The 25,673-nt window shown below is 50.6% G+C and overlaps 1 protein-coding gene across 1 annotated transcript; it reads left to right on the top strand.

The window, feature by feature from the left end:
- Window positions 1-1,621: 1,621 nt before the first annotated feature.
- LOC120395109 (butyrophilin subfamily 3 member A1-like) lies at window positions 1,622-25,311 on the top strand. Its single transcript, XM_039519273.1, has 10 exons — window positions 1,622-1,691; window positions 3,457-3,804; window positions 4,939-5,223; window positions 9,405-9,506; window positions 9,732-9,788; window positions 11,285-11,311; window positions 13,425-13,451; window positions 14,600-14,626; window positions 22,717-22,743; window positions 23,899-25,311. The coding sequence occupies exons 1-10, from the start codon at window positions 1,622-1,624 to the stop codon at window positions 24,789-24,791; spliced, it is 1,863 nt and encodes a 620-aa protein (XP_039375207.1). The 3' UTR covers window positions 24,792-25,311.
- Window positions 25,312-25,673: the final 362 nt, after the last annotated feature.

Below are 25,673 nucleotides of genomic sequence, written 5' to 3'. Positions count from 1 at the left end.
AAGAAATATGATGAGGTTCAACAAGGACAAATGCAGAGTCCTGCACTTAGGACGGAAGAATCCCATGCACTGCTACAGACTAGGCTGGGCAGCAGTTCTGCAGAAAGGGACCTAGGGGTTACAGTGGACGAAAAGCTGAATATGAGTCAACAGTGTGCCCTTGTTGCCAAGAAGGCTAATGGCATTTTGGGTTGTATAAGTAGGGGCATTTCCAGCAGATCAAGGGATGTGATCATTCCCCTCTATTCAGCACTGGTGAGGCCTCATTTGGAGTACTGTGTCCAGTTTTAGGCCCCACACTACAAGAAGGATGTGGATAAATTGGAGAGAGTCCAGCGGAGGGCAACAAAAATGATTAGGGGGCTGGAGCACATGACTTATGAGGAGAGGCTGAGGGAACTGGGATTGTTTAGTCTGCAGAAGAGAAGAATGAGGGGGGATTTGATAGCTGCTTTCAACTACCTGAAAGAGGGTTCCAGAGAGTATGGATCTAGACTGTTCTCAGTGGTAGAAGATGACAGAACAAGGAGTAATGGTCTCAAGTTGCAGAGGGGGAGGTTTAGGTTGGACATTAGGAAAAACTTTTTCATTAGTCGGGTGGTGAAGCACTGGAATGGGTTACCTAGGGAGGTGGTGGAATCTCCTTCCTTAGAGGTTTTTAAGGTCAGGCTTGACAAAGCCCTGGCTGGGATGATTTAGTTGGGTTTGATCCAGCTTTGAGCAGGGGGTTGGACTAGATGACCTCCTGAGGTCCCTTCCAACCCTGAGATTCTATGATTCTATGAAGAGCCCATTGCGTCCATCCAGTCTGACCCTGTGTACACAGGCTGGAGAACTGACGGGGAGGTGAATATCTGAGGCTGTGAGCAGAGCTGAGACACCCCCTGCTGACCCCCACAGTGTATCTTGTAATGTCTACTGATGTGATGGTCTCCCGTTGATGTCAGAGGAGGGGGAGCAGGTAGCTGACATCCCTGCCAGCCCCGTCCCTGTCACTTGGCAGCGTCACTTACAGAGGTTGGTGGCTTCCGGGCAGGCTGATCTATAGAAAGGTGCCTAGGTGTCACCACTGACCCAGGTGTGAGATTAGCCCCTCTGGGCCTGATCCACAGAGCCCCAGCTGCACAGCCTGGCTCTTTAGCTCACGCTGTAGAGCCCCATACACTGAGCTGTGGAGAGCCCCAGGTCACGCATTGGCTGTGTTTTCCCAGCTGGAGGTAGGTACATCAAGCCCCTTCTACAGGGGAGATAGTGGTGTGGGTAATACTGGGGTTAGCTCAGAAGTGGTCCTGCTCTGCTGCAGGCTTCCTCTGCACTGGAATCGGGGGGGACACCTGCACCAATGGATGGTCAGAGACCCGACAAGGGGAGGAAATGGGGGTGGATACACGGCACTGCCAGGGGGTGGAAATTCCTAGTGCCAGGCATGGGCAGGCAGCAAAGCATCCTGGGTGGGGTGAAATCCTCTCCTGTCCCTGGGGAGCTGCTCTGCCTGGGAGCAGAGTGGATCAGATCAGACGATGGATTGGGCATGTTCCCTGCACTGCCGACCCCTCATGCAGTCTGGGGAGTGTTAACCATCCCTGCTCTCTCCTTACAGGTCCCTGCCCGGGGTGTTCCTATGGCGACGTGGTGGCAGCTCTGTGTGTGCAGCCTGGGGATCCTCCTCCTGGCGCCGTGTTCTCTCTCTGGTAACAACATTTGAATCCCAATTATTGCCTTCCCTGTCCCCCATGTACACTGCCCCCTGCTGGGCTGGGTAGGAGCATCAGAGGCCCAGTGACTCCTCCCTAGGTTCTTATTTCTCTTGCTTTTTTGAGCCTTTGGTCACACTCTGGTCATATTTTCAAGCTTTTCTCTGAAACCACTAGAGCTAGAAACTGACTTTTGTTTTACATGAAAGCTGAGATTCTCACAGAATCACGTGCCTCCAGGAGCTGGGGTTTATGAAACACACATAGTAGCACAAGAGCTGGCAACACTTAGTATAAAAATCTCCTTGGTGGCTTTCAAAATCTCACCCTTATCCCTCCCCCTGTAGCCACACAGTGAGTGTCAGGTGATGCAGCTTGGCATCAATTGCTGTACAATTGACCCATGCTGTGCATGGTTGGACAGACGAGTGTGGAGACCCTTCAGACCAGTCATTCCCAAACTGTGGGGCACGGTCCTCTGGGGGGGCATGGAGGAACATTCGGGGGGGGCAGTGGGGCTCAGGCCGACCCCCATGGGGGATGGGGAGGGAGTGCCACCCAGTCCTGCTCTGCCCCCAGAAAAGCTCAGACCCCAGCCACAGCTCCACTCGCCCTCTGCCCCAGCCCCAGCTACAGTTCCACTATGCTCCCTGCTCTGCTCCCAGCCCAGCTCCAACACCAGCCACAGCTCCGCTCCACCCCCAACACAGCTCTGACCCCAGCCACAGCTCCAGCCCCCAGCCCTAGCCAAGCTGCAGCCCCAGCCGCATCTCCACTATGCTCCCAGTGCAGCTTTGAACAAAGCCACAGCTCCAGGCCCCAGCTGTAGCCGAGCTTCAGCTCCAGCCACAGCTCCACTCTGCCCCCTGCTCTGCCTCCAGCCCGACTCTCCTGTCATTCCCTCTCCAACCTCAGGCCAGCTTCACCTCTAGCCCCAGCTCCATCCCTACCCCCAGTTCTGCCCCCAGCTGCCCCATCAGCCCAAGCTGAGAAAGTCTTGGCTGTGCAGTAATGGAGGGCGGTGTGAAGAGATTCTTTTATTGGTTGCGGGGACACAACAGGAGAAGTTTGGGAACCACTGTTTCAGACACAGCTATGGTGCAGACATCACGTAAATCACCTTCAGATGCTTAATTTCCCCCAGACACCAATCTCCAGAAGGGTGATTCCCCATCTAAGCCAGTTTCTGTTTGGGGTATTGAATCCATGGAAGGGATGCTTGATGGTCCAAAGGGCCATCAAAGACCCGATACCCTCAGGCCAGGCAGAAGCCCTCTGAGGTGGCCTCTCAGCAGCCATTGTGGAGCTACATAGATCTGAAACCGGTCCATCAGAGAAGTTGCTCACACTGGAAAGAGCTTGTAACTGGCTGCCATGGGGCTGTGCAGGGCTCTATAAACTGGCAGGTGGCTTCTAGATGGAGCCATCCCTTGCCAATCCCTTGCCTGTAGGTAGATTGCAAGACAGGCACCTTTGGAGGAGTTTCCAGGGGATTGTAGGACAGCAGTGGAGGACTAATTTGTGCCAGCTGTGGTCTGGCTGCACTGCCCTGCGTCCACACTGAGAGAAACTCAATTGAGCTACACATGGCTCAACCTTGGGAACCTTCTGCTACAAGCTGTGCATGGCTGAGGGAATTCTGTTTAGCTCAGTGACGCCCTCTCCTCTGACTCACTTTGTGTTTGTATGGCTGGGCCCTGGCTCAGTGCTGCCCTCTCCTCATTCCTCTCACTCACTCTGCTCCTGGGGTTGTCTGTTCCAGAGCAGTTCTCCCTGGCTGGCTCCCCGCACCCCGTGGTGGGGGTAGTTGGCCGGGATGTGGTGTTACCCTGCCAGCTCTCACCCGCGTCCCGGCTGCCCAGCATGGAAGTGCTGTGGAGGAAAACTGGATCAGGATTTATCCCAGTTCACAAGTACTTGGATGAGGGTACCCAGGACCTGCCAGGGGAGGGTTACCAGACCCGGACGGAGCTGTTCCTGCAGGAATTCAGCAGTGGGAACGTCTCCCTGAAGCTGAAACGGCTCCAAGTGTCAGATGATGGGAAATACCAGTGTCTTGTGAGGAATCCAGGCTGGACCCAGGAAGCCGCCATTGAGCTACGGGTTGCAGGTGAGATGCAGCACTAAAGGATGCTCAGCCTGGGCAGCCAGAGCATCCTGTACCCCTGAAGCACCCCAACACTGAGCCCAGCATGGCACGTAGGGTCCTGTGCTGCAGGGAGCTGTGTGCAGGACTCAGTAGGGGGCACTTTCTCCTCGCACTCAGCATTGACCCCACTGTGGTACCAGCAGGGTCAATGCTGCATTAAGTGACCTCATTTCAATGAGATGTAAAGCTACAGTACTCAGGTCTCATGTTCATGGTGGTGCTGTTTGAGGGAACAGGACCTTTAACCCCATGTTCTGCCCAAATCCCAGCTCAGGTGACAATTATATTTGGCCTCCCTAAAACTCTCCCTGCAGTGTCCAAGGGCTGGGATATTGTTTGTTATTCCCTGGAAGTGACCCCGCGTTCAGTGCTGCACAGGGGCAGTGGAAGGGACGGTCTCTGCCCATTGAGCTCACTGAGTAACGTAGCCCCAGACAATACAGTTCAGAAACATCAAGCCCCCCCCCCGTTAGGGGCCCTCCTGTGATAATGCAGAATATTGAGGTTGTTTTAAATCATCTCTCATCTTTGGTGGCTCCTAGTCCAAAGGCTCCGCAGGAGACATGTGCTTTTAGGGAGCGATTTAAAGGAGGGGAGGGTGGTTGTGTGCAGCACAGAGAGAGAGAAATCTAAGCAGGAGGGGTGGCTTGGCCTGGGGCACCATTAGCAGTGCAGGAGAAGGACACCAGAGGGGGCAGTATTAGGAGGGTGGCACAGGAGGAGTCGTAGCAGTGATGTAGGGAGTGTCACCATCCCCCACTTCCTGCTCTGTACTGAAGTGAAGTGATTCTGACAGTTGCTGGGCTCCATCCCAGATGTAGCTGCATTTCAGCAGCTGGTGCAGTGATCTCTGTGTAGCAGTTTCACCCTGTACATTCCTCAGTGAGATTTCACGGTACAGTGCTCTATGGAAATGCAAGATGGCATTATTTAATTTCTCCAGTCGTCAGGATGAGGGATCCCAGGGAGGCTTTGCACATAAAGGAATGGAGCTTTCCAGCCACAACCCGCTCTACACAGCAGTAGCTGGGGAATCACATGGTGCAACCAAAGACACAATTTCCTGATACACACACTCTCTGTCTCTCCCTGCAGCTGTGGCTCCTGTGTTCATTGATGTGCTGGGCCCCCGGGGCCAGGGGATCGGTCTGGCCTGTAGATCCGCAGGCTGGTTCCCCAAACCCGAACTCCGGTGGGTTGGAAAGAACGGGCAGAACCTGTCGATGGAGATTGTGACCAACGTGATTCAGGACAGGGAGAACCTGTATACTGTTGTGAGTCACGTCACTGTCACAGAAGGGGAGGACAATGGAGACATCGGCTGCATAGTGCGGAATGGACTGTTGAAGACTGAGCAGAGATCTGCCATTCACCTCTCAGGTGAGTTCCTTCCCAGCCCTCCATGCAGAATGGGTTGTTGTTGTTAGTACTGCCCAGTGTTGTGAAGGCTGCTAAGTTGTTATTGCTGCCAGTGTTGCTGTTGTTGAAGTTCCACGGATGCTCTTAAGTTGGAGCAGCATATCAATTGCTCAGACGTCAATGTTATTCATCCGAAAGAGCACAGGCTCTGTTCGGCATTGAAGGTGCTCAGCCAGGTTTATGGTCAACAAAACTTGGTACTATTGGCTCATAGGAGCTACAGTTACACTAACACGTGTGTGCTTGTGACATGGTACCTGCTCAGTCAGTGCACCAGGATGCTGTCCCCGAGACTAGTACAAAGATGCCCCTTCTATGACTTTTTCTACAAACAAGTTACTTATTTCACTCCAGACATGGCTAGTGACCAACCCTTATTCACTATCCTGTCATCCCATCATTATCCGACAAGAGGTCAGTGTTTTCCTGTACCATCTCTTAGGAAAGTGTTTACATAGTTACTTGAGAGATCTGTTGTATCATTGCACCATCCTCTCCAGTCAGGAATGTGCTTACTTGGTGCGCTGTTATTTTTCCAAGGCCCAGTCTACTCTGGTTCACAGCCTTTTAGTTATAGGTAGGGCTCCAGCAAGGCTTACATGGGAATGTGGGGCCTGAGTCACTTGAGAACTGCACTCAGCTAGAGCCTATTTCTGGTACTGAGAGAGGAAATGTCCTAACCTGATTTGTGGGGCTATTAATGATGGAGATTTCTGTGATCTGGACAAACTGCCTGTCAAGATCTGGGCTGAGTCTCGTAAAATGAACTCAATATCATTCTTGGAAGAGTTGGCACATTTGGTTGTTAAAGGTAACTGTGCTGACATAGATTCAGGGTGTGTCTATACTAGAAATGCTACAGCAGCAATGTGGTAGGGTAAACACTCAATACAGTGGTAGAAGGGACCCTTCTGTGGCTGTAATAAATCCACCTCTCTGTGAGGCGGTAGCTTGGTTGATAGAAGAACTCTTCCATCGACCTTGTGTCTACACAGGAGCTTAGTTTGGCTTAAATACATTGCACAGGGAGAGAAATTTTTCACAGCCCTTAACAATGTAATTAACCCAATCTAACTTTGTAGTGTAGACTAGGACTCAGACTCTGTAAGAGCATTGGCTTAGTTCTGTTACCTAGGTTCCCCTAAAAAACAACCCAGGGTCACACTTGTATTAGTTTTATTACAATGCCGCTGCTAGGTCAGATAGAAAAGAGATGAAGCTTATTCATACAAGCACACATTCACTGCATTCATACCCTCATGCACCCACACAGGCAGAGAGTTACTGGAGACAGCATGGAGGCCGAGAAGCTGAAGCATGGTAGATCTGGTGTGTCTGTCTGCGGTCACGAATCCAGGCTGCTGAGAGGGTCAAGAAGCAGGGGCTTGTGTGCATGCCTTCTTCCTCTTATTTTGGAATTGGGCGGTTCCTGTCATGTACACTGAGTTTCCTTTCTGTGTCCATCGCAGAGAAGCATTCCCAGACCAGTTCCTTTCATGCATACAGGTTCTTCTTTTCTTTACAGCACTTCATGACTGCCTTCTCAGGGCAGATTATATCAGACACACCTGGCTCTTGTCTCCATTGTCCGGGCTCCTCTCTCCTTGCAGTTCCTCTCCGCCCAGTCTCACATACACTCCCTTATTCACACTCCCTCGTGCACACTCTCTCTGATGGATGGGATGTTACAAAGCTTGGAAGTTCATACAAGTGGCAACCTGAAAAGGCCATAGAGCTTGCAAAGGTTACAAAACTTAAAAGGCTATGCTAAAACAATAACTGAAGTTACAAAGTCTGCAAAAAGGTTGCAGAACTTAATGATACAAGTTACAGATCTTACAATTGCATTTGAGCAGAGGCTTTACATAACAAGTTCTGCATGAAACTCTGATAACAAAAATTAGCACTGTACAAAATCGAGGTAGCCCATATTAAATGGATTAAAAAGTGACTAACTGACAGATCTCAAAGTAATTGTAATGACGAATCCTCTTTCAATGTGGATGTTTCTAGTGAGGTTCCACAGGGATCTGTTCTGGGCCAATGCTATTCAATAGCTTTATCAAATCATTGCTGGTAAAATATGCAGATGATCCCAAAACTGGTGAAGTGGTACATAATGATGGGGACAGGTCAGTACTACAGACTGATGTGGATTGCTTGGAAAGGTGGGTTCACACCAACAACACTGTGTCATGGAGCCACAGGACCAGTGCAATGGCCTGAGTGAAAATTCCTATTTTGTCAAACAAGTATTTCAACATGGTCAAATGCCAGGTCACACATCTATGAACAAATAATACAGGTGACACTTACAGGATGGGAGACTATATCCTGGAAAGCAGTGACTCTGAAAAGGACTTGAACGTGAGCTCCCAGGCCGATGCTAGAGCTAAAATGGTGAACACAATCCTTGTATGTATGAATGAGAATAGCTAGCAGGGGAAAGTAGGTGACATTACCTCTATGCATGGTGTTAATCAGAGCAGGACTGGATACTGTGTCTAGTTCTGGTGTCCTGTAGCGGGGCGGTCACCCTGCTCTGGCTCGAAAAGGGTTAAAATCCAGGGCTGGGGCTGAAAGCAGCTGAGGGAGGCTGATTGGGTAGGCAACCGCAGATGTGGCCACACCCAATTAGGGTCCAGCTGGCCCTGATAAAAGGGCTGGGTGCTAGGTAGGGGGAGTCTCACTCCACTGGTGGAGGGGGGAGGACCTGGCTGCTGGCTAGAGAAGGGTATCCCAAACAGAGCAGAGCTGGAGAAGGACAGGTGGAACTAGGGAACTCTGGCCAAGCGAGTCTCCAGGCTGAGGCCAGGCTAAAAGGACCTGTTGGGGTACTGAGGCTGTAGCAATACAGCCAGGCCAGGAAAAGGCAGCAGGTCCAACACCCGCCCTGCCAATGATGATTGGCCACTTCAGACTGCGGTTTGTCCCTGAGGGAAGGGACTAGATGAAGACTGGCAGTGGGTCACCGAGACAAAGTGAGATTAGGGGATTGGGATTCCCCAGGGAGGGGAGGACCCTTAGTGTGTGGTACTGCCAGGGGCCAGTGCCGAGCGAAGGGGCACCATAGGCTGTGAGGACGTGGGGCCTGAAATAAAGAGTGATGGAGATAAGGGGAGGAGCAGGCAGCAGCAAGGAAGACACTGGCCAGCAGGAGGCGCTCTGAAGATGGAAGACCACCAATACCAACCAGCAGGAGGCGCCGTGGCGGTGAGTGCGCGCCATGTTTCATGCCCACACTTTCATATCGGAAGCTGACAAATTGTAAATTGCTGAGAAAATAACTACAAGAACAATCAGAAATCTGGAAACCTGCCTCATAATCAGAATCATAGGAGCTCAAGTTATAGAGCTTATTCCAGCAAAGGTTAAAAGGTGACTTGATCACAGTCTGTAAGTACCTACACAGGGAGGAGATTTCTGACAGTCGATAGGTCTGATGGCTGGAAGTTGAAGCTAGACAAATTTAGACTAGAAATAAGATGAACATTTTTAACCGTGAGGAGAATTAACCATTGGAACAAGTGACCTAGAGATCTCATGGATTATCCATTATTTGGAATCTTTAAACCCAAACTGGGCATCTCTTTCTATAAGATCCACTGTGGCTGGACCAGAAGTTCTGGGCTGTATTCAGGGATCACTGTGGGAGGGTCTCTGGCCTGGGTTATACAGGAGGTCTGACTAGATGGTCATAATGGCCCCTTCTGGCCTTAACATCTATGAATCCATCAACTCATAACACACTGGGGCCAACTAGGAAAAAAACGTTCTCTGCTGAACTTATCTGGACTGGAGGTGGTGACTGAGAACTGGGAGCTGTGTGACAGTGACCATCCAAACAACCAGCTGGTGCGGGCAGGGCTGGGCAGGCTGGGCATGGAGCCGCTGGCTGTTGGCTTGTAGCAGTGGGAGGGATTTGGGCAGAGCAGAGTCCTGGTTCTTGGAACTGACGTTGAGCTGACATCTCTGGTTTCAATGGCTCCATATGTGGCTGTGATTTGAGTGTGGAGGGGACATTTCCTTCGTTCCCATGGATTTCTGGGCTTCCTGTGCCATCTGTCAACCCAAGTGGCAAACCCCATTCTCCAGCTCCAGGATAGGACTGTGTTCCTCAATCTGCGCTCTCTGTTTGCCAGGTGACATCTTCCCCCGGGTTTCTCCCTGGCGGGCTGCATTCTGGGTATTGTTCACTCTGGTTCTCATTGCTGCTGGAGCTTGTGCATATGCTGGATACACAGGTAATGGGAATGTGTTATTTGCATGTTTAGAGCCCGGCCCTAGAGGGCACTGGGCTGGGGCATGGGAATGTCTTATCGTTCAGATATTGACCTTTGGTTGGTTTTAGGAAATAAACCAAACTAACAAACACACTGGGGTCCCCGGCCCCACCTGTATTAGTGTATTGCCCGGTGTTTCCCCTTCCTTCCCTGTCTCACTGCAATGTGTGATTCTCTGTCTTACAGCAAAGCGAAAGGCCTCTAAGAAGAAACGCTCTAAAGAGGAGGCTCTGTTACTTCGTGGTAGGTCTCCTTCTCTAGCCCTTGCTCGGTCTGTTGAGTTGTCTGAGCTCTGTGATGCTTGGTGTTATTTGTGGCTCAGTGCAATGAAAGGGACGGAACCGGGAGGGTTCTGCCTAGTGCTTCCTCATCCCCACCGCCAACATTCTCAGACACTCTGATGATAACGGGTCGGCAAATGTGTATTTTGCTACGGATACCCAAGGGTCCGTGCTTATGAGATTCCCTACATACAGGTGGGGCAGGGACACAGGCCTGCAGTAACAAATCTGGGTCAGATTCTGTCCTACTAACCATGGACAATCAGGGGCGGCTCTAGGCCTGCCTGCCGCCCTCACGGAGACCAGCAGGGCGCCCCCCATGGTTTGCTGCCCCAGGCACGCGCTTGGCGTGCTGGTGCCTGGAGCTGCCCCTGTGCACAATTACTCGGTGGTTCTATTCCCCTTAAAGGAAAAGACACTGCAAGGTCAATGACTCTGTGAGATGATTCCATCCCTGTGATTGTCAAATGAACAGGACACAGGGAGGGTGATTAACTCCTGGCACAAGCCTCCAAGAGCAGTGGGGAATTCTCCATCTTTTGATGGCATCAGATCCAGACTGGGCACCTTTCTGGAAGCTGCTGTAGCTAAACCTGAGTTATTGGGCTCAATGAAGGAGGGACTTTGTGAGATGCTCTGGCCTGTGCTCTGCAGATGATTAGAGTAGATGACCTAATGTTCCCTTCTGGCCTGAAACTCTATGAATCTATGACATTCACTCTCTTGTGCTGTGGTAAAGACACAGCAGCACCTTTTTTAAAAAAGTCCACATGTCTAATTTATTCCACTGTGAACTTTTCTATATTTAATAATGATATTGGTTTGCACTGTGATGATGCTGAGTGGTGCTGACCCATTCTGCTGGGCAGTGCACACATACATAGGGAAATATACATGAAAGGTGCAGAGAACATGCCAACACGGTGACTAGGGTTCTTAGGGCAATCATAGCGTGGAAGAGCCCTGAGGATTCCCCCCCCCCTTTCATTTCCTTTGCCTTCTGCCAATCTCCCTTGCGGCCACCATTCCTCCAGCTGGGGAGGGCTGGATGGGGCTCCCCCAGTAATCAGTGCTGTTATGTAACCAGCTACAGGGGTCGCTGTGAGGTAACTGACCCCATCCCAATTGGTTCTACTAGTCTTGCTGCACCAGCCCAAGGCCTACGCTACACACAGCCCTGTCCCAGTTTAATCAAGGTGTGTTTTGAAACCTAATCAGTTAAATTGATGCAAGTGGGTGTGTAGACGAGGGCTAAGGAGTGAGAGACTCCCCCAGGTCTCCTGTGTGTTGGTGTATATCACGAACCGCCAGCCCTGCTCCTGTCAAACCTGCCGGCTCCTGCACTGGGGCTGGGAGTGTGGGCATGGGATGTCTGTGACTAACCCCAGTCATTAGGGAGTGTACAGCACCACCCAGTGTGTGTCTCTGGGTCTAACGCTTTTCTCTTCCCCATTTCAGAGACTGAGAAGAAGACCTGGGACACAGGTAATTTGCTAAACCCTAGACAATGTGTGTTTGTGATTTCATACAATAATAAGATAGAAATATCACCACATACTTAGGTGCCGACTTCCCCTCTAGCCGTGGGGTGCTTGACCACTCCCGTCCGCTCCAGACCCCACCTCGCTCCACCCCTTCCTCCAAGCCCCTGCCTCTTCCCACCCCTGATCCATCCACCCTCTGCCCCCATTCCAACCTTTCCACCATGTCCCCGCCCCTGCTCTGCCCCCGCCACGCTCCTTCTCACAAGCCCCCACTCTGCCTCTTCCCTGCCTCCTTCCCCTAGTGCACCAAGTCCCCACTCCTCTCACTTCCTCCTGGAGCTTCCTGAATGCCACAAATCAGCTGCTCGCTGTGCTCTGGAAGTGCTGGGAGGGCAGGGAAGGAGTTGGTAAGTGGGGCTACCAGCAGGTGAGAGGTGCGGTGGGGAGGGATGCAGAAGCGGGATCTTGGCTGCTAGAGGGTGCTCTGCACCCACTAATTTTACCCCGTGGAGGCCTGGAGCACCCACAGAGTTGGTGCCTATGACAACATACAATGTACACACTTCAGTCACCTTCTTGATCATCTCCCCCTACCCTGGAAATAAACAAACACTTCAGATTTTAGAGCTCACATTCTTAACAACAGAGAGTGAATTTAATGCGTCTGGAATGGCAGGTCTCAGGCTATGTCTACACTGCCCAAAGGTTCAGATTACAGGGGTGTGAATAGTAACACACACCAAAGAGCTGCACTGTAACAACCCCATGTGGATGCTCTGGGTGTGAACTAAAAGGTTCCTAGTTAACATTAACAGAGTTGTGTTTGAAGAAGACTATGTCAGTGCAAACTAAGTATTATTTAGTGTGCACCACCAGCATCCACATGGAGCTATTACAGTGCAGCACTTTGGTGTGTGCTGCAAATTACAGTCACGTAGGCCAAATTACGGGGCTGTGTAGTCAAGCCCTTAGTGAGGGGCTGGGCAAACTTCCTCCATGAAGGTCTGTAGCTACATCTTGATTCTGACCTGCAAAATCCCTGCTATCTCGATGCTGGGCTCCCTGCGTGCACACCACTCTGCCAGTGCCTTTCAGAGTCCAGCTGCAGCCTCCTGCTATTCCAGCCCTGAGCCCCCGATCAAACTGCCAGTGTCTCTGAATCCCCACCCACAACTGCTGTGCTATCCCGACCTGGGTACCTCAGTCCTGTCCTCTGCCCCCTTCCTTGCTAGTCTATGCCTGGGCTGCAAATAAACAGAGACTCCAACCCCTATTATACCCTGTATGAACTGTGTGAGGTGCACTCTGATGGGCCCCACCACCCACATTATTCCATTAGGAACCAAGACAGGACCTGACTCCACGTCTCTAGAGGTGGGCAGTAAATCCACTGCCACACGGCCCCACAGAGCCCTTCCCCAGCTAAGCTCCTGCCAACCACTAACCCTAGAGTTAAACACTTGTGCAAATCAGCACCACAAAGGGATTGCCCGGCACAGAAATAGGAGGTCTGAGGCTGGGTGACAGGCTGCATCAGTGCAGGCCTCTCTCTATGTGATACATGTTCTGGTGTGAAACTCCCTCCCCTCATTCCCTGCAGTGTCATCACATGGGGTGCTGCCCCCCAGGAGCAATTTGTGGGCTCTGTTTAGGGGCTGATCTGGGACCTTCTCTGTTGTTTATTAACAACAGTTTTGTCTGACGTGTCCTGTCAGTTCTGAGACTCTTGGCTTATTGGGTACGTCTCCACTGCAACTGAGAGCGAGATTCCCAGCTTGGGTAGCCAGACACATGCTAGCTCTGCTTGAGCTAATCCGCTAACAATAGCAGCGTGGTTGGGATATTAGGGGAAGCGACTCAGGGTAGCCACTTGAGCCTGAGGGTCTGAGTGGGTTTGCATTTCAGCTGTTACCCTAAGTGGCTGCACATGCTCCTCCTGCCTACCCAACTACTTTTAGCGCACTGGGTCAAGCAGAGCTAGCACTCGTCTACCTGCCCAGACTGGGAACTCAGTCCCAGCTGCAGTGTAGATGTACCCAAAGACAACCCCAAGTCACTGTTCTTGGAACAACCCTTGCTAAACCCACGATGGTCTCCTTTTCTTCTCTCCCCAGAGCGCCAGGAGCTCCATGAGACAATTGGTAAGTTCATCCACCTCCCCATTGGAGCCCCGGCAGAGGCTCCCAGCCACACATGGTGCTGGGATCCAGAGGCACCAACACCACAGGGTAGGGCTGAGTGAAAAGTTTGGGCTGAAATCAGAATCACATTAGAGTCACCCCGGTCCCATGGCAGCACTGTGAGCTCTCTGCAGCACACACAGGGTTACCTGCCCTCATGCCTGGATAGACAGACAGGTGTCACCTTGCCTGTGACAAGCTAATGCCAAACACGTGTTCTGATACAGTAAGAGGGGCCCAGCCACTTTGCATAGATGACTGCAGTAGTGCAGGTTGTTCTAGGCCATTTCTCAGAACGTGGAGATGAGCAAGAGACCAGACTCAGGCTCATGTTTTTATGTTTTGTCTTCAAGGCCAGATCCCAGCTCTGAGCTCCAATCTTCTCCAGGTCTGGCTGTCCCCTAGTTCAGGGGTTCTCAAACTTCATTGTGCCATGACCTCCTTCTGACAATAAAATTTACTACATGACCCCGGGTGGTGGGGGGAGGGGATGGATTGAAGCCTGAGTCCTCAGGAGCCCCACCATGCTGGCTGGGGGGATCAGAGCCAAAGCCCAGGCCCCACTGTTCAGGGCAGAGGCAGGAGGGTCAAAGTTGAAGCCCAAGGCAAGGGACCTGTAACCATCAGTCACACCAAGGACTGAAGTCCGTGTGCTTAGGCTTCAGCCCTGGGCAGTGGGGCTCAGGCTTTGGCTTCAGCCCCAGCCCCAGCAAGTCTAATGCCAGCTCTGGTGACCCCGTGAAAACAGGGTCACGCTCCACTTTGGGGTCCTGACCCACAGTTTGAGAACCTCTGCCCTACTCATACCTGGAGTGTGCAGCTTTGGTGCTCCCAAGGGCTGTTAGTAACACAGAAAAGGAATTCCCCTTAGACGGAAGGGTTGAGAATGTCAGAGCTGTATCAGGATCCAGACCCACATTTTCCATCAAGGTGAGATGCTTTGCAAATCCCAGGGCTCCTAACCTAACCGCCAGCCCTGCTTCTATCAAAGCTGCTGGCTCCTGCACTGGGGCTGGGAGTGTGGCTGTGGGGTGTCTGTAACTAACCCCAGTCGTTATGGGTCACACAGCACGTCTCTGTTTCTAACCCTTTTCTCTTCCCCATTTCAGATAATGTGAGGAAGGCCTTGGAATCAGGTACTTGGATAATCCCTAGTAAACATGTGTTTGTGCTTTCACACCAAGACAAGATAGAAAAAATCACTTCCAGTATCATGGGCAGCAGGTATAATAGGCCAGGGGAGGCTCTGCACATTGTGGGGTTTGGGGTGAAGTTTTTCCTTTATTATGCCCCATGCAGGGGTGGCTCAGGAAGCAATATGTGCTATTCAGCTTCCTGGGTTCCTCAGTAATCTCCCTGGACTTGGCTGAGGATTGCCCGGGGCTCCTCCAGCTGAGGGGGAGGAGCGGGGGGGCTGAGGGCTCTGGCCACCGGGCGGACTGGGGGCCTGGGGGCTCCAGCCACCAGGGGGGCGCAGGCAGAAGGGGCGGAGCCAGGGGCTAGCCTCCCCAAAGTGGGACTCCATCCACTGCCCATGACCTACACACACAATGTATGGACTTCAATCACCTTCATGATCATCTCCCCCTGCCCTGGAAATAAACAAACACTCCAGAGGTTGCAGCTCAAATTTCAGTATTGTCCTTAGCAACAGACAGTGAATTTAGTGTATATGAAATGGTGGGACTTAGTCAGGGTCTGGGCAAACGTCATGCAATTCTATGGATACATCTCAGTTCTGACCTGCAAAATCCCTGCATACACACAGCTCTGTCAGTTCTCCTCCAGCACTACCTGCAGCCCACTGCTATACAATCCTGGCCTCCCACACCTACAGCGCTGACGGTGCCCCTCAGTCACACCACCAGCAGTCCCCTGCTATCTCAGCTATGGTCTGCCTCCCACATAGCTTTGCCAGTGCCCTCAATCCTGACCTGCAGCTAATGGTGGCATTAGGCACCTGTAAGCTGTACAAGTGCAGGGAACCCCAAGGCTGCAAGGGGCCCTCTGAAAGGCAGATCTGGCCCACCAGGCGTCAGCTGCTCCATCTTGCTCAGTGCTGCCCATGGCTCTGAATGGTGTCCTCCGCACAGCATGACCTCGCACACACCACGCATGCCAGGTCACTGGTAGAGACCTGGAACTGAGCTGTGCAGGGGGTCCCCATGGCACAAACACTGCCGCTGCCTGCAGTCCCTCCTATCCCAGCCCTGGGCTTCCTCCCTGAGCTCCAGCTCTGTTGGCATCCCTCAGTCCCCACCCACAGCTTCCCTGGCTATCCCAGTCCTCAGCTCCTCAGTCCTGTCCTGTTTCCCCCCCTTAAAGTCTAGGCCTGGGCCTTGAATGAACAGAAACACCAAACCCTCCTGTGCTCTATATGGGCTTTGTGAGATGCACACTGATGAGCCCCACCAAACACATTGTTCCACTAGGAGCCGAGACAGCACCTGACCTCATGTCTCCAGGGGTGGACTCTAAATCCAGTGTCACACAGCCCCATGGACCCTCCCCCAGCTAAGTTCCTGCTGCCAACCACTAACCCTAGAGTTACACACTTTTGCAAATCTTCACCACAAAGGGATTGTACGACCCAAAAATAGGAGGTGTGAGGCTGGGTGACAGGCTGCAGCAGTGCAGGCTTCTGTCTATGTGATACATGTTCGGGTGTGACGCTCCCTCCCCTCATTCCTGGCAGTGCCAGCAGCTTTGGGTGCTGCCCCAGGGGCAATTTGTGGGCTCTGTTTAAGGGCTGATCTGGGACCTCATCTGTTGTTCATTAACAACAGATTTCTCTGCCATGTCCTGTCAGTTCTGAGACCCTTGGCTCATTGGGTGCATCTACACTGCAGTCAGTGCCAGTCCGAGACCAAATGGTGCCCCAGGGAAGGAGTGTCTTCGGTGACCTCCTCCATTTGTTAAACTTTTGAATGCCTTATTTTTATTGCACTTGTAGTCCATTTCACAACTTTGATGGGTGATTTTCATGCATGCTTTATCCGTGTCATATAAGACGATACATTTGCATGCTAGGAATCATAAATCATGCAATATAGAAACAAACAAAGAAATTGTTTCCTCTAAGCCTATAGAAAGTTTTTAGTTTTAACAATAGCTGAAATGTACTTATGTCAAGAAATTGAACTGTGCACCAACATATTAAATAGTGTTACTGCAGGAGGGAGCCTTAGAATGTTAACTCTAGTCCTTTAGTTCAAAAGGTCACTTTTCTCACCTTTGTCCTTGCAAACTGAAGCACAATGTCAGAGAGATCCAAAGACTTGCCAATGGCATTTTCAAGCAATAAAATAGGAAGAGATGTCAGGCTGTCGTTGGCCATTGTCGACTGAAGATATGTTTTAATGAGCCTAAGCTTTGAAAAGCTGCGTTCACCACTCACGACTGTGACCGGCAGTGTGAGCAGAATCCTCAAAGCTATCTACAAATTAGGAAAAGTGTCCTTCAGCTCTACATCATGAATGAATTGGAGAGCTTGTAGTGGTGAGTGCTTTCCATGTGGCAAAATGTAATGGATATTGTCCAACTCAACATAGAGGTCTTTATCATTGATGTCCGAACATTCCCCGTGTGTCAGTGTCAGGTGAAAGTCTAAACAATTGTTCAAGAGTATTTTCCTGTCTGCCAGCAGCTTACTAAGGTCACATACAAAACCTCCCAGGTCTTTTTGTGGTGCTTCATTTGTTTGAATCTTTCTTCAATGGACACTCAAGCAGTGATCAAAAAATCTCCCTCTGGAATTTTTCTTCCAATCTTTCTATAACCTCATCTCTGCCCTCATAACCACACTTTCTCTTCTGATGAATACGAGTTTCCTTGAAGACAGTCTCAACTCCTAAGTTTTCCACCATTTCTTTGGCAGCAGTGATGACATCTTCAAATCCGTTGGCTCTCTAGGTCACAATGAAATCAAGGCAGCTTCTCATTAAAGTAGTAGCGGTTGCAGTGTCCGTCAACTGAGTTTGTAATGCCTTGCTTACAATGTTTACTTGGAACAGGATATCATGTCAAACCACAATTGAGACCAGAAATGTGAAGTCAGTGATATGGTTTGCCAGGTTTTGCATCTCGTGTCAAATTCTGACCTCAGTTTTACTCAACTATGCCAGTTCCATGAAAGTGTCGTAAATCTCAGTTCCTTGGTACCTCACTGGCCTTATGCTGTCAATGCAGCTCTCTCAGTGAGTGTCACTTAGCAGCTTCATGGTCAGATTTGTAACATTGTCCGTGAGGATCTTCCATCTGATACTTGATGTTGAAAAGAGGATGTATATCCTTTGCAGTACTCCAAAGAGAGAGAGTGAATCTAAAGAAGATGACACTGCATCTTACACAACCAGGTTGAGGAAATAGCATGCAGAAGGCAGGAAGACAGCTTTTGGATTTAGCGCAAGAATCCTTGCCTGGACACAGCTGTTTCTTTCCTTCATGTTTGCACCGTTGTTGTAGCCTTGGCTATGGCAGTCCCAAAGCTTTATTTTATTCTCATTCAAAACATTCATAAACAGTTCTGTTAGGCCTTTTCCAGTAGTGTCGTCCACAGACAAACAGTGTTCCTTTACTTATATACAACTATCCCTGTTGTCAACAAATCTTACTGTAAATGACGTCTTTTCACTGTGACTGAAGTTGGAAGGGCAGTCTATTATTACAGTGTAGTACTTTGCATGTTATCAAGCACCTTCTTTGCCATAAGATCAATGAATTTGTTTTGGATGGTTTTGCTGTCCATAGTTTCTTTACAAACTACTCGACATAGGTGCTTATGCATAACATCACCGTATTTCCCAAGGAACTCTACCAAAACATTTCTGTTAAGTTCAGTTTATTTATTCAGCTTGAGCCTGGACTTTACCTGCACCCATTTGGAGTAGGCTGTAAAATGGTCAGGTGATTTTTCATGTTGCTTCAGAGCATCAACTACGTTATGCCAGTAGTTGTACCCAGAAAGTGCAAGCAACAATTTGGCATTCTTGTCAAATATTTTGCAACAAAAACGGAACACTTTGTCAGTTGATTTTGAGTAAACTAGCCAACACCAATTCAGTTTCTCACCATTCTCGGGCACCCTTTTGCAGTGTGACTTTGAGATATGTCACTTTTGCTCATTTACCAGGTATGTCATATCCTTGATTTTGACCAGCCTATTCAAATTGTACGATCCATATCGGCAGAGTTTAGGATCACTAGCCATAAATTAAGATCAGATATATCGATTTGTAGTGTTCAGTTTTTCTCACTGCTGTTTCTGTCACCATGCAAGGCTGATTCTTCTTCATGTAAGTAGGGTCTGAATGAACTCTTCCCTGACAGCAAGCTGGGAGGGGGAGAGACTTCAGGAGCAACCTGTATTTACATGAACATACCTACCCTGCCTAGATATCCACCAAATAGAGCTGTGTTACTCAAAGTGATCAATGTTGACTGGTGATGGATTACAAATCACTTTAGTACAGAATGCAGAGGTAGTGAAATGCTGTTACCAATGTTGTCATTATTGTATGAATAAAGGGGATCAGAACTGTGCTTAACCTCTCCCAAATGAGGGGCTCACCCTCAGCTGAAAGGATCTTGTTAAGCCAGGGGCTCCAATGCCAGAGGCCTGTGAAAGTAAGAGGGATAGGAAGAGATGTTCTAACCAGAAGGTGTTGTGTCTCCCTATGGGTCTGCAGTCTGATTTAATCTATTTCTCCCCACTATTCAAATAAAGAGTTAAATAGGCTTCATTAGGAGCCTCTTTGTTATTTTAAATGCTTAATCAGCTTGCTAAGAGCTAAAAATCACTAAATAACTGACTTGCAGCGATCACAGCAGAGAGATGGTAGTAGAAGATGACTGATGGACAGTTATTGATGAGCAGACAGCTGGAAGGGCAGCTAACCAGAGCAAGTGCTCAGAGGCTGGAGAAAGTAAGGTGCCTTCTTCCCCAGGTGGGAGGTGAACTCACACAGATGCACCTCTGAACCCTGGGTCCTCACTGACCAAGGACAACCACTGTGAGTTCTGTATGGAAAAGGAGCAGAGGGGGGCACAGAAAAGAAAGTTTTGGTTGTAGAACTCAAGAACATGAGGCAGAAGGCACTGCCCCACATACTCCGGGGTGGGTCTCCTGCTCACAGTTTTATGGTTATGAATCCTGTTTGTGGCATTTTCCCTAATTAATGTCAGTTGACTTCCCTTCTTTCATTAAAAGTTTCTTTTCTAGACTCAGACTCTGCTTCCGAGTGGGGAGGTATTGCCTCTCAGAAGCGCCCGGGGTGGTGTGTAATTTTCCTAGGTTACTGGGTGGGGACTTGGCTGGTTCTGTGTTGTATTGTTGAAAAGGAACCCCTAGATACTGAACCTGGCCCTGGTTGCTGCTGGATCCACCTAACAGAAGGGTTACATTTATCATTTCTCTCCTTTTCATGTAAATCAGATTTTTCTTTGTCATTACTCTCCTTTTCATCTGAGCCACATTCTTCTTTATCATCACTCTCCTTTATGCTGCCAGGAAAACAGGCCAATTCTCCATCACTTTCCTCACATTTCCATTCCTTGTCTTCAGATAAATCTGATAATTCCTTAGAAATAGGATTTCCACCATTTCCACTTCACACCTCAATTTCTTTTGCAGTGGGACAATAGTTATTGCCTAAAACCTATGTTGTTCTGTTTCAGATTTTTTCCAATCAAATTTGTCCCTTGCTGCAAACTAGATTGCAACTGAGCTTTTTGCTTCCTATACTAAGATCCTGAGGTTTCTTCGGGGGCATCTTTTATTTTCTATGGGGGAAGACAGACAGTATTAGGGAGAGTACAGAAGTCGGAAGTTGATTTTAAGAGTCCTTTAAGTTGATGGAACGGGGTTGATTGTGTGGACGCATACATTTTAAAATCAACCTAACACGGCTAAATTCGACCTAATCCCATAGTGTAGACCAGGGCTTAAAAAGTCTTCAAACATTACATGTTAAGCATGGCAAAAGAAGTAACAGTATTTTTTTTATATTGTTGCATACATAGGGGTTCGATAGATATCTCTGGTGTCTCCTTAAATATGTCCTTCATTTGTCAATACTCATCCGAAGAAGTGGGTAATCACCCACGAAAGCTCATGCTGCAAAACGTCTGTTAGTCTATAAGGTGCCACAGGATTCTTTGTTGCTTTTGTCAATACTTACACTCTTCAAGTACACTTTCACAATTACACAATAAAACAAGGTTCACAATATCACAACTGGGCTCCCACTTCACTTTAGTTCGTTCTTATATCTCACTGACTGGTGACACCATCCTTCTATATCTGTGAGGGCATGGCTGACAACATTCTAGAAGGTTCAAGGAAAATGTAGTTCTCAGAAAGTCTGGAAGGTTCCATAAGATTCTATAAAGATCTAGAACATTCTAGTAGGTTAGTGAAAAATGAATCCTCATATGGAATACCTGAAACATGTTACTTTGAACATTCGATTTTCCCTTTTGTTGCTAACAACAAAAACAACACGCCGGACTTGGTGCCCCTCCTACAATCCCAGCACCTCAAGTGGTCGCCTGGGTTGCTGCCCCCTAAATACGCCCTGAATGCAGCTGGGAGCGACCTTCCCAGCTTGGGTAGCCAGACACACGCTAGTTCTGCTTGAGGTAATGCTAACAGTAGCAGTGTGGTTGTGGATAGCAGGTGCAGTGGTTCAGTGTAACCAGAGGGTCTGGGCAGATTTGTACTAACCCAAGGTACCACCTGAGCTACCCCCAGATACCCAGATGCTTTTAGCTCACTAGCTTGAGCTGAACTAGCGTGTGTCTGCCTGCCAAAACTGGGAAGCTCACTCCCAGCTGCAGTGTAGATGTACCCTATGTTTGGAACAACGACCCATGCTGAATCTGAGTCACATTAGTCACTCCAGTCCCATGGCAGCACTGTGAGCTCTGCAGCAGACAGAGTTACCAGCCCTTGTGCCTGGTTAGACTAGGGTGACCATACATCCCATTTTGGCTGGGACAATCCCTTTGTTAAGCCCTGTCCCAGCCAACCCAACTTTTTTGGCAAAATAAGGCATTTGTCCCATTTGCTCTTCCCATTTGGGAAGAGTAACGAGGCAAATGCCCACTTTTGTCAGAAAAGTGGGGTGCGGTGCAGAGGAACGTGTGTGGGGGCAAACAGAGATGCCAGCCCCGAGCAGAGGGAGGCTGGGCTGGAGGGGGGGGGGAAGGGTTCCAGTGCATGGGGGGTAAGTAAGGTTCAAAGTGACCAGCGCCAGCCTCAAGCAGGGGCCAGACAGGTTTTGAGCGACCAGTGACAGTCTTAGGGGGGATGGATGCCTCAGGCAAGCAGCTGAGGCCTGTCCTGTGGGGAGGGGGCCTTGGGCCAGGCCCACACGGTGTCCTGTTTTCCCTTGGGGAAATATGGCCACCCGAGGTTAGACAGACAGGTGTCACCTGGCCTTTACCATCTAATGCCAATCACATTGTTACCATGTAGTAGGAGGGGGCAGCCGCTTTCTGTAGACAACTGTTGCAGTGCAGGCTCTTCTAGGCCATTTCCCACAATGTTGCTCACGTTTCCATGCTTTGTTGCCAAGTCCATATCCCAGCTCTAAGCTCAAATCTTCTGCATGCTCAGAGCCATAGAGTGCTCCAGACACACACCTTCCATCAAAGTGGGATGCTTTGCAAATCCCACCCAGGAATTTTATCCTGTCAGTCTGTCTTTAAAATCCCCAGTCTGCTGGGGGCCACCACAGCCAAACAACAGCTTCTTACAGGCCTGAGTTCTCCTCTGAGTGACACGAGTGTAAATCCAGATTCGTTCCAGTGAAACACATGCAGTTATTTTGGATTTACAGCAGCATCACTGAGAACAACATTTGCTCCAGTCCCTGATACTAAGGTACAATATAAAGACATCCCTGAGAGACAGGCATTGCAATTACCAGAAATCTCTGGTACCTAGGGTGAACTGGGACATTTCTCCTTCGGCAGTGATCACATTGTCACAGAGCAGCACCCAGAACTGAGTCCTCTGCCTAAATGACAGGGAATAACACTGTCTCTTTCCATTTCAGAGAAAGTGGTCGGAGAGCTAGGTAAGAGAATGTGTTATCGTGTCACATTTCACATTGCATGTTTCCTTGATATCTGCCAATGACCCCCCCCCCATGGCATCTCCTATGGGAGCGAGTTCCCTGCATTTGCCATGCCCCTGACCATATTTGTTCCTCTTCCCTTGCAGATTTCAGGAGGGCTCGGAGCTACATGGGTGAGTGGGGTTGAGCCGATTCTGTGCTGGGGTTAGTAGTATCACCGTGATGTCGCTGAGCTGTCAGAGTTGTGTGGGGGGCAGGCAGGACAGGGCAGGGCAGGCGCTGGCTGCAGCGCCATGGGCCTGGATGCCACGTATGGGCCCTGAACACGCCGCTGTGAGCTGTAAGTCTCACCCCTGGGCAGTTCCCTCCCAATCTACCCTTAGTCCTGATCCCCACCCCCCACATCTCCATTGGCCTGTCAGTAATGATCTGTCCCGTCAGTGATGATCCCTAACCTTTCAGCTCCCCCTACAGCCCCACTCAGCCCTCCTTCTGTAGCCTGCAGAGTCTTCAGCCCCCTGGACACAATCCATGGGCCCCCAGGAGCAATGTTCCCTCTGATGTTTTACATCCATGTGCAGAATCAATTCTGTTTTGTGCACCAATATGGAGGTGATGTCTGGAGGAGGTGGGGCCCAGGGGTTTGGAGTGTAGGATGGGGCTCATTGCTGGGGCAGAGGGTTGCGTTGCAGGGGGAGGGTGAGGGGTGGGAGTGAAGGCTCTGGCTGGGGATGTGGGCTCTAGGTGGGGCTGGGGATGAGGGGTTTGGGGTGCAGGATGCCCTGGCGCTGCAGCAGGGAGAGAGGACTCCCCCCAGACCTCTCTCGCCACAGCAGCTCCCGGCAAGGGGAGAAGCGCCTCTCCCAGGCCATGGAAGCTCTGGTTCTGGGCTGGGGGAGAGGTGCCTCTCCTGGCCTGCGGCAGCTCTGGGTCTGGGCTGGGCCAGGGGAGAGGTGCCTTTCCCTACCTGTGCAGCCCTTGATCACCTGTTGTGCAGCCGCATAGCTTAGCAGGAACTTTGCCTAGGAGCCGTAGCCCCTCTCAGGGACAGATCCTGTACAGGGGGAAGTGAGAGTATACAGGAAGTCCAATCCCCCACTCCAGCTCTCCCCACCTCACCACCAGCTCAGGGGTCAGGCCCAGTCACAGCCCCGGATCTCCCTGGAACCCAAGGCTGGATCCAGGCTAGCTGTGCCAGTCCCAGTAACCACCCCAACCCTTAGCCTGTCCTTCACTCCAGATGTGCTGGCTGGAATCTCTCTCCTGTCGGATTGTGGGGTCCCCGACTGACCCATGGCTAATGGGGATATTCTGGTTTCTCTCCCCAGTTCCTGTCACCCTGGATCCAGATTGCAAACACCCCGAGCTCACCATCTCTAAGGATGGCCGAGGAATCCAACAGGACCCTGCCTCCCTAGGCCCAGCTACCCCTCCTGAGGCCCTGGTCGCTGTGGGGAGGGAGGGGTTTGTGTCCAGGAAAGATCATGATAAGGAGAGAGGGACTTGCCGCGGGTACTGGGAGGTGGAGGTGGGGAACAGCCTGGACTGGGAGCTGGGAGTGCTGAGTGAGTCTGTGAGGGAGACAGTGAGACAGGAGAGGCTGGAGAGACTCCCTGAGGAGGGGTGCTGGGCTCTGGGGAGATCTGAGGGGCTGTATCACCCCGGGGAGGCCAACACTGTGATCCAGAACTTGGGTGTGAGGCTGACAGTGGTTGGGGTGTATCTGGATCTAGAAAGGGAGAGTCTCTCATTTTATAGTGTCAATTCAATGGCCCTTATCCTGGAGATTCCTGTGGAAGGTTCTGAGAAATTGTTCCCATTCCTCAGCACTGGTCACGCTGCGGAGAAGGACCAGGGGAAACCCCTCAGCATCTGCCCCCCCAGTGACTGGGATTTCCCCCAGAAATTAGGAGTTAGTGGGTCTGATAGTCAGGGAGATTCCAGAGCCCCTGCACAGACCCCTGCCCCGAATGACAGGGAAGGGGCAGAAAACAGCACAGGACCTGCCATAGGAAAAACAGCCCCATCGCCCGGACAGCACCCAGCTCCTGCAGACAAGGAAGTGGAAAAAAACAGGGCAAGGCCATCTGTGGGAGAACATTTCCTAAAGCTCTTCTCCACAAAATGGAGGATGGGGGATAAAACACAGCAGGAGCATCAACAATCGGAAACACCCCCCAAACAGAAGGGGAAAAAGAACAGCCAAAACCCCAATGTCTGAAACCCACCTGCCGAACTCCTCCCATGGGCAAAGAGAATCATGAAAGAAAAACACCAAGAGAGGTCTCTGGAGCTGACTCTTCTCCCAGGCATACCAGGGACAGGAAATATGTTGTGTGAATCAGACCCAAACGCTGACACTTGGGAAAGAACCTCGCTCTAATGGGAAAGTGGGGAAATGGCGACACGTCAGATGTTTCCTCCCGACCCCAAACTCAAAAGAGAACCTCAGCAATTCAAGATAATGCTTTAAAACAATCCCCTGTTAAATCAGAATGTGCTAATTGGAGGGAACTGCGTTAACAGGATTGTTAAATGTAGGAAATTCATTACACATCAGTTGGGGGATGCAGAGGGGAAGAGTCTCGCACTGGCACTGACTCACTTCCATTGCACACACACGCATAGGTGTCAACTTCTCCTGGCACCAGTGGATGCTCGTGCCCCCCTGGGTCCACCCTGACTCCACCCCTGCCTCGCCCCTGCCCCACATCCCATTCCAACCCCTTCCCCAACTCTGCCCCCTCCCTGTCCCTATTGGACTCCTTCCCGCCCCGTCCCCACCTCTTCCCTGCCTCCTCCCCTGAGTGCCCCATGTTCCCGCTCCCACCTCCCTCCCACAGCTTGTTACGCTGCAAAACAGCTGTTTTGCGTTGGCAGGCGCTGGGAGGAGAAGTGAGGAAGGTGCACTCAGGGGAGGAGGTGGAGGTGAGCTGGGGGGGCAGGCAGCTGACGGTGGGTGCAGAGCACCCACCAATTTTTCCCCATGGGTGCTCCAGCCCGGGAGCAGCCACAGAGTCGGCGCCTATGCACACACACGCTGCTCCTGCCAGCCTCAGGCAGTGCAAGTGGGTGACAGAATCTGTGTATCAGACTGGATTGT

Source organism: Mauremys reevesii, unplaced genomic scaffold, assembly GCF_016161935.1.
Source record: "Mauremys reevesii isolate NIE-2019 unplaced genomic scaffold, ASM1616193v1 Contig95, whole genome shotgun sequence".
Classification (NCBI taxonomy): domain Eukaryota; kingdom Metazoa; phylum Chordata; order Testudines; family Geoemydidae; genus Mauremys; species Mauremys reevesii.
This window is presented reverse-complemented; position numbering and strand designations above follow the sequence as displayed.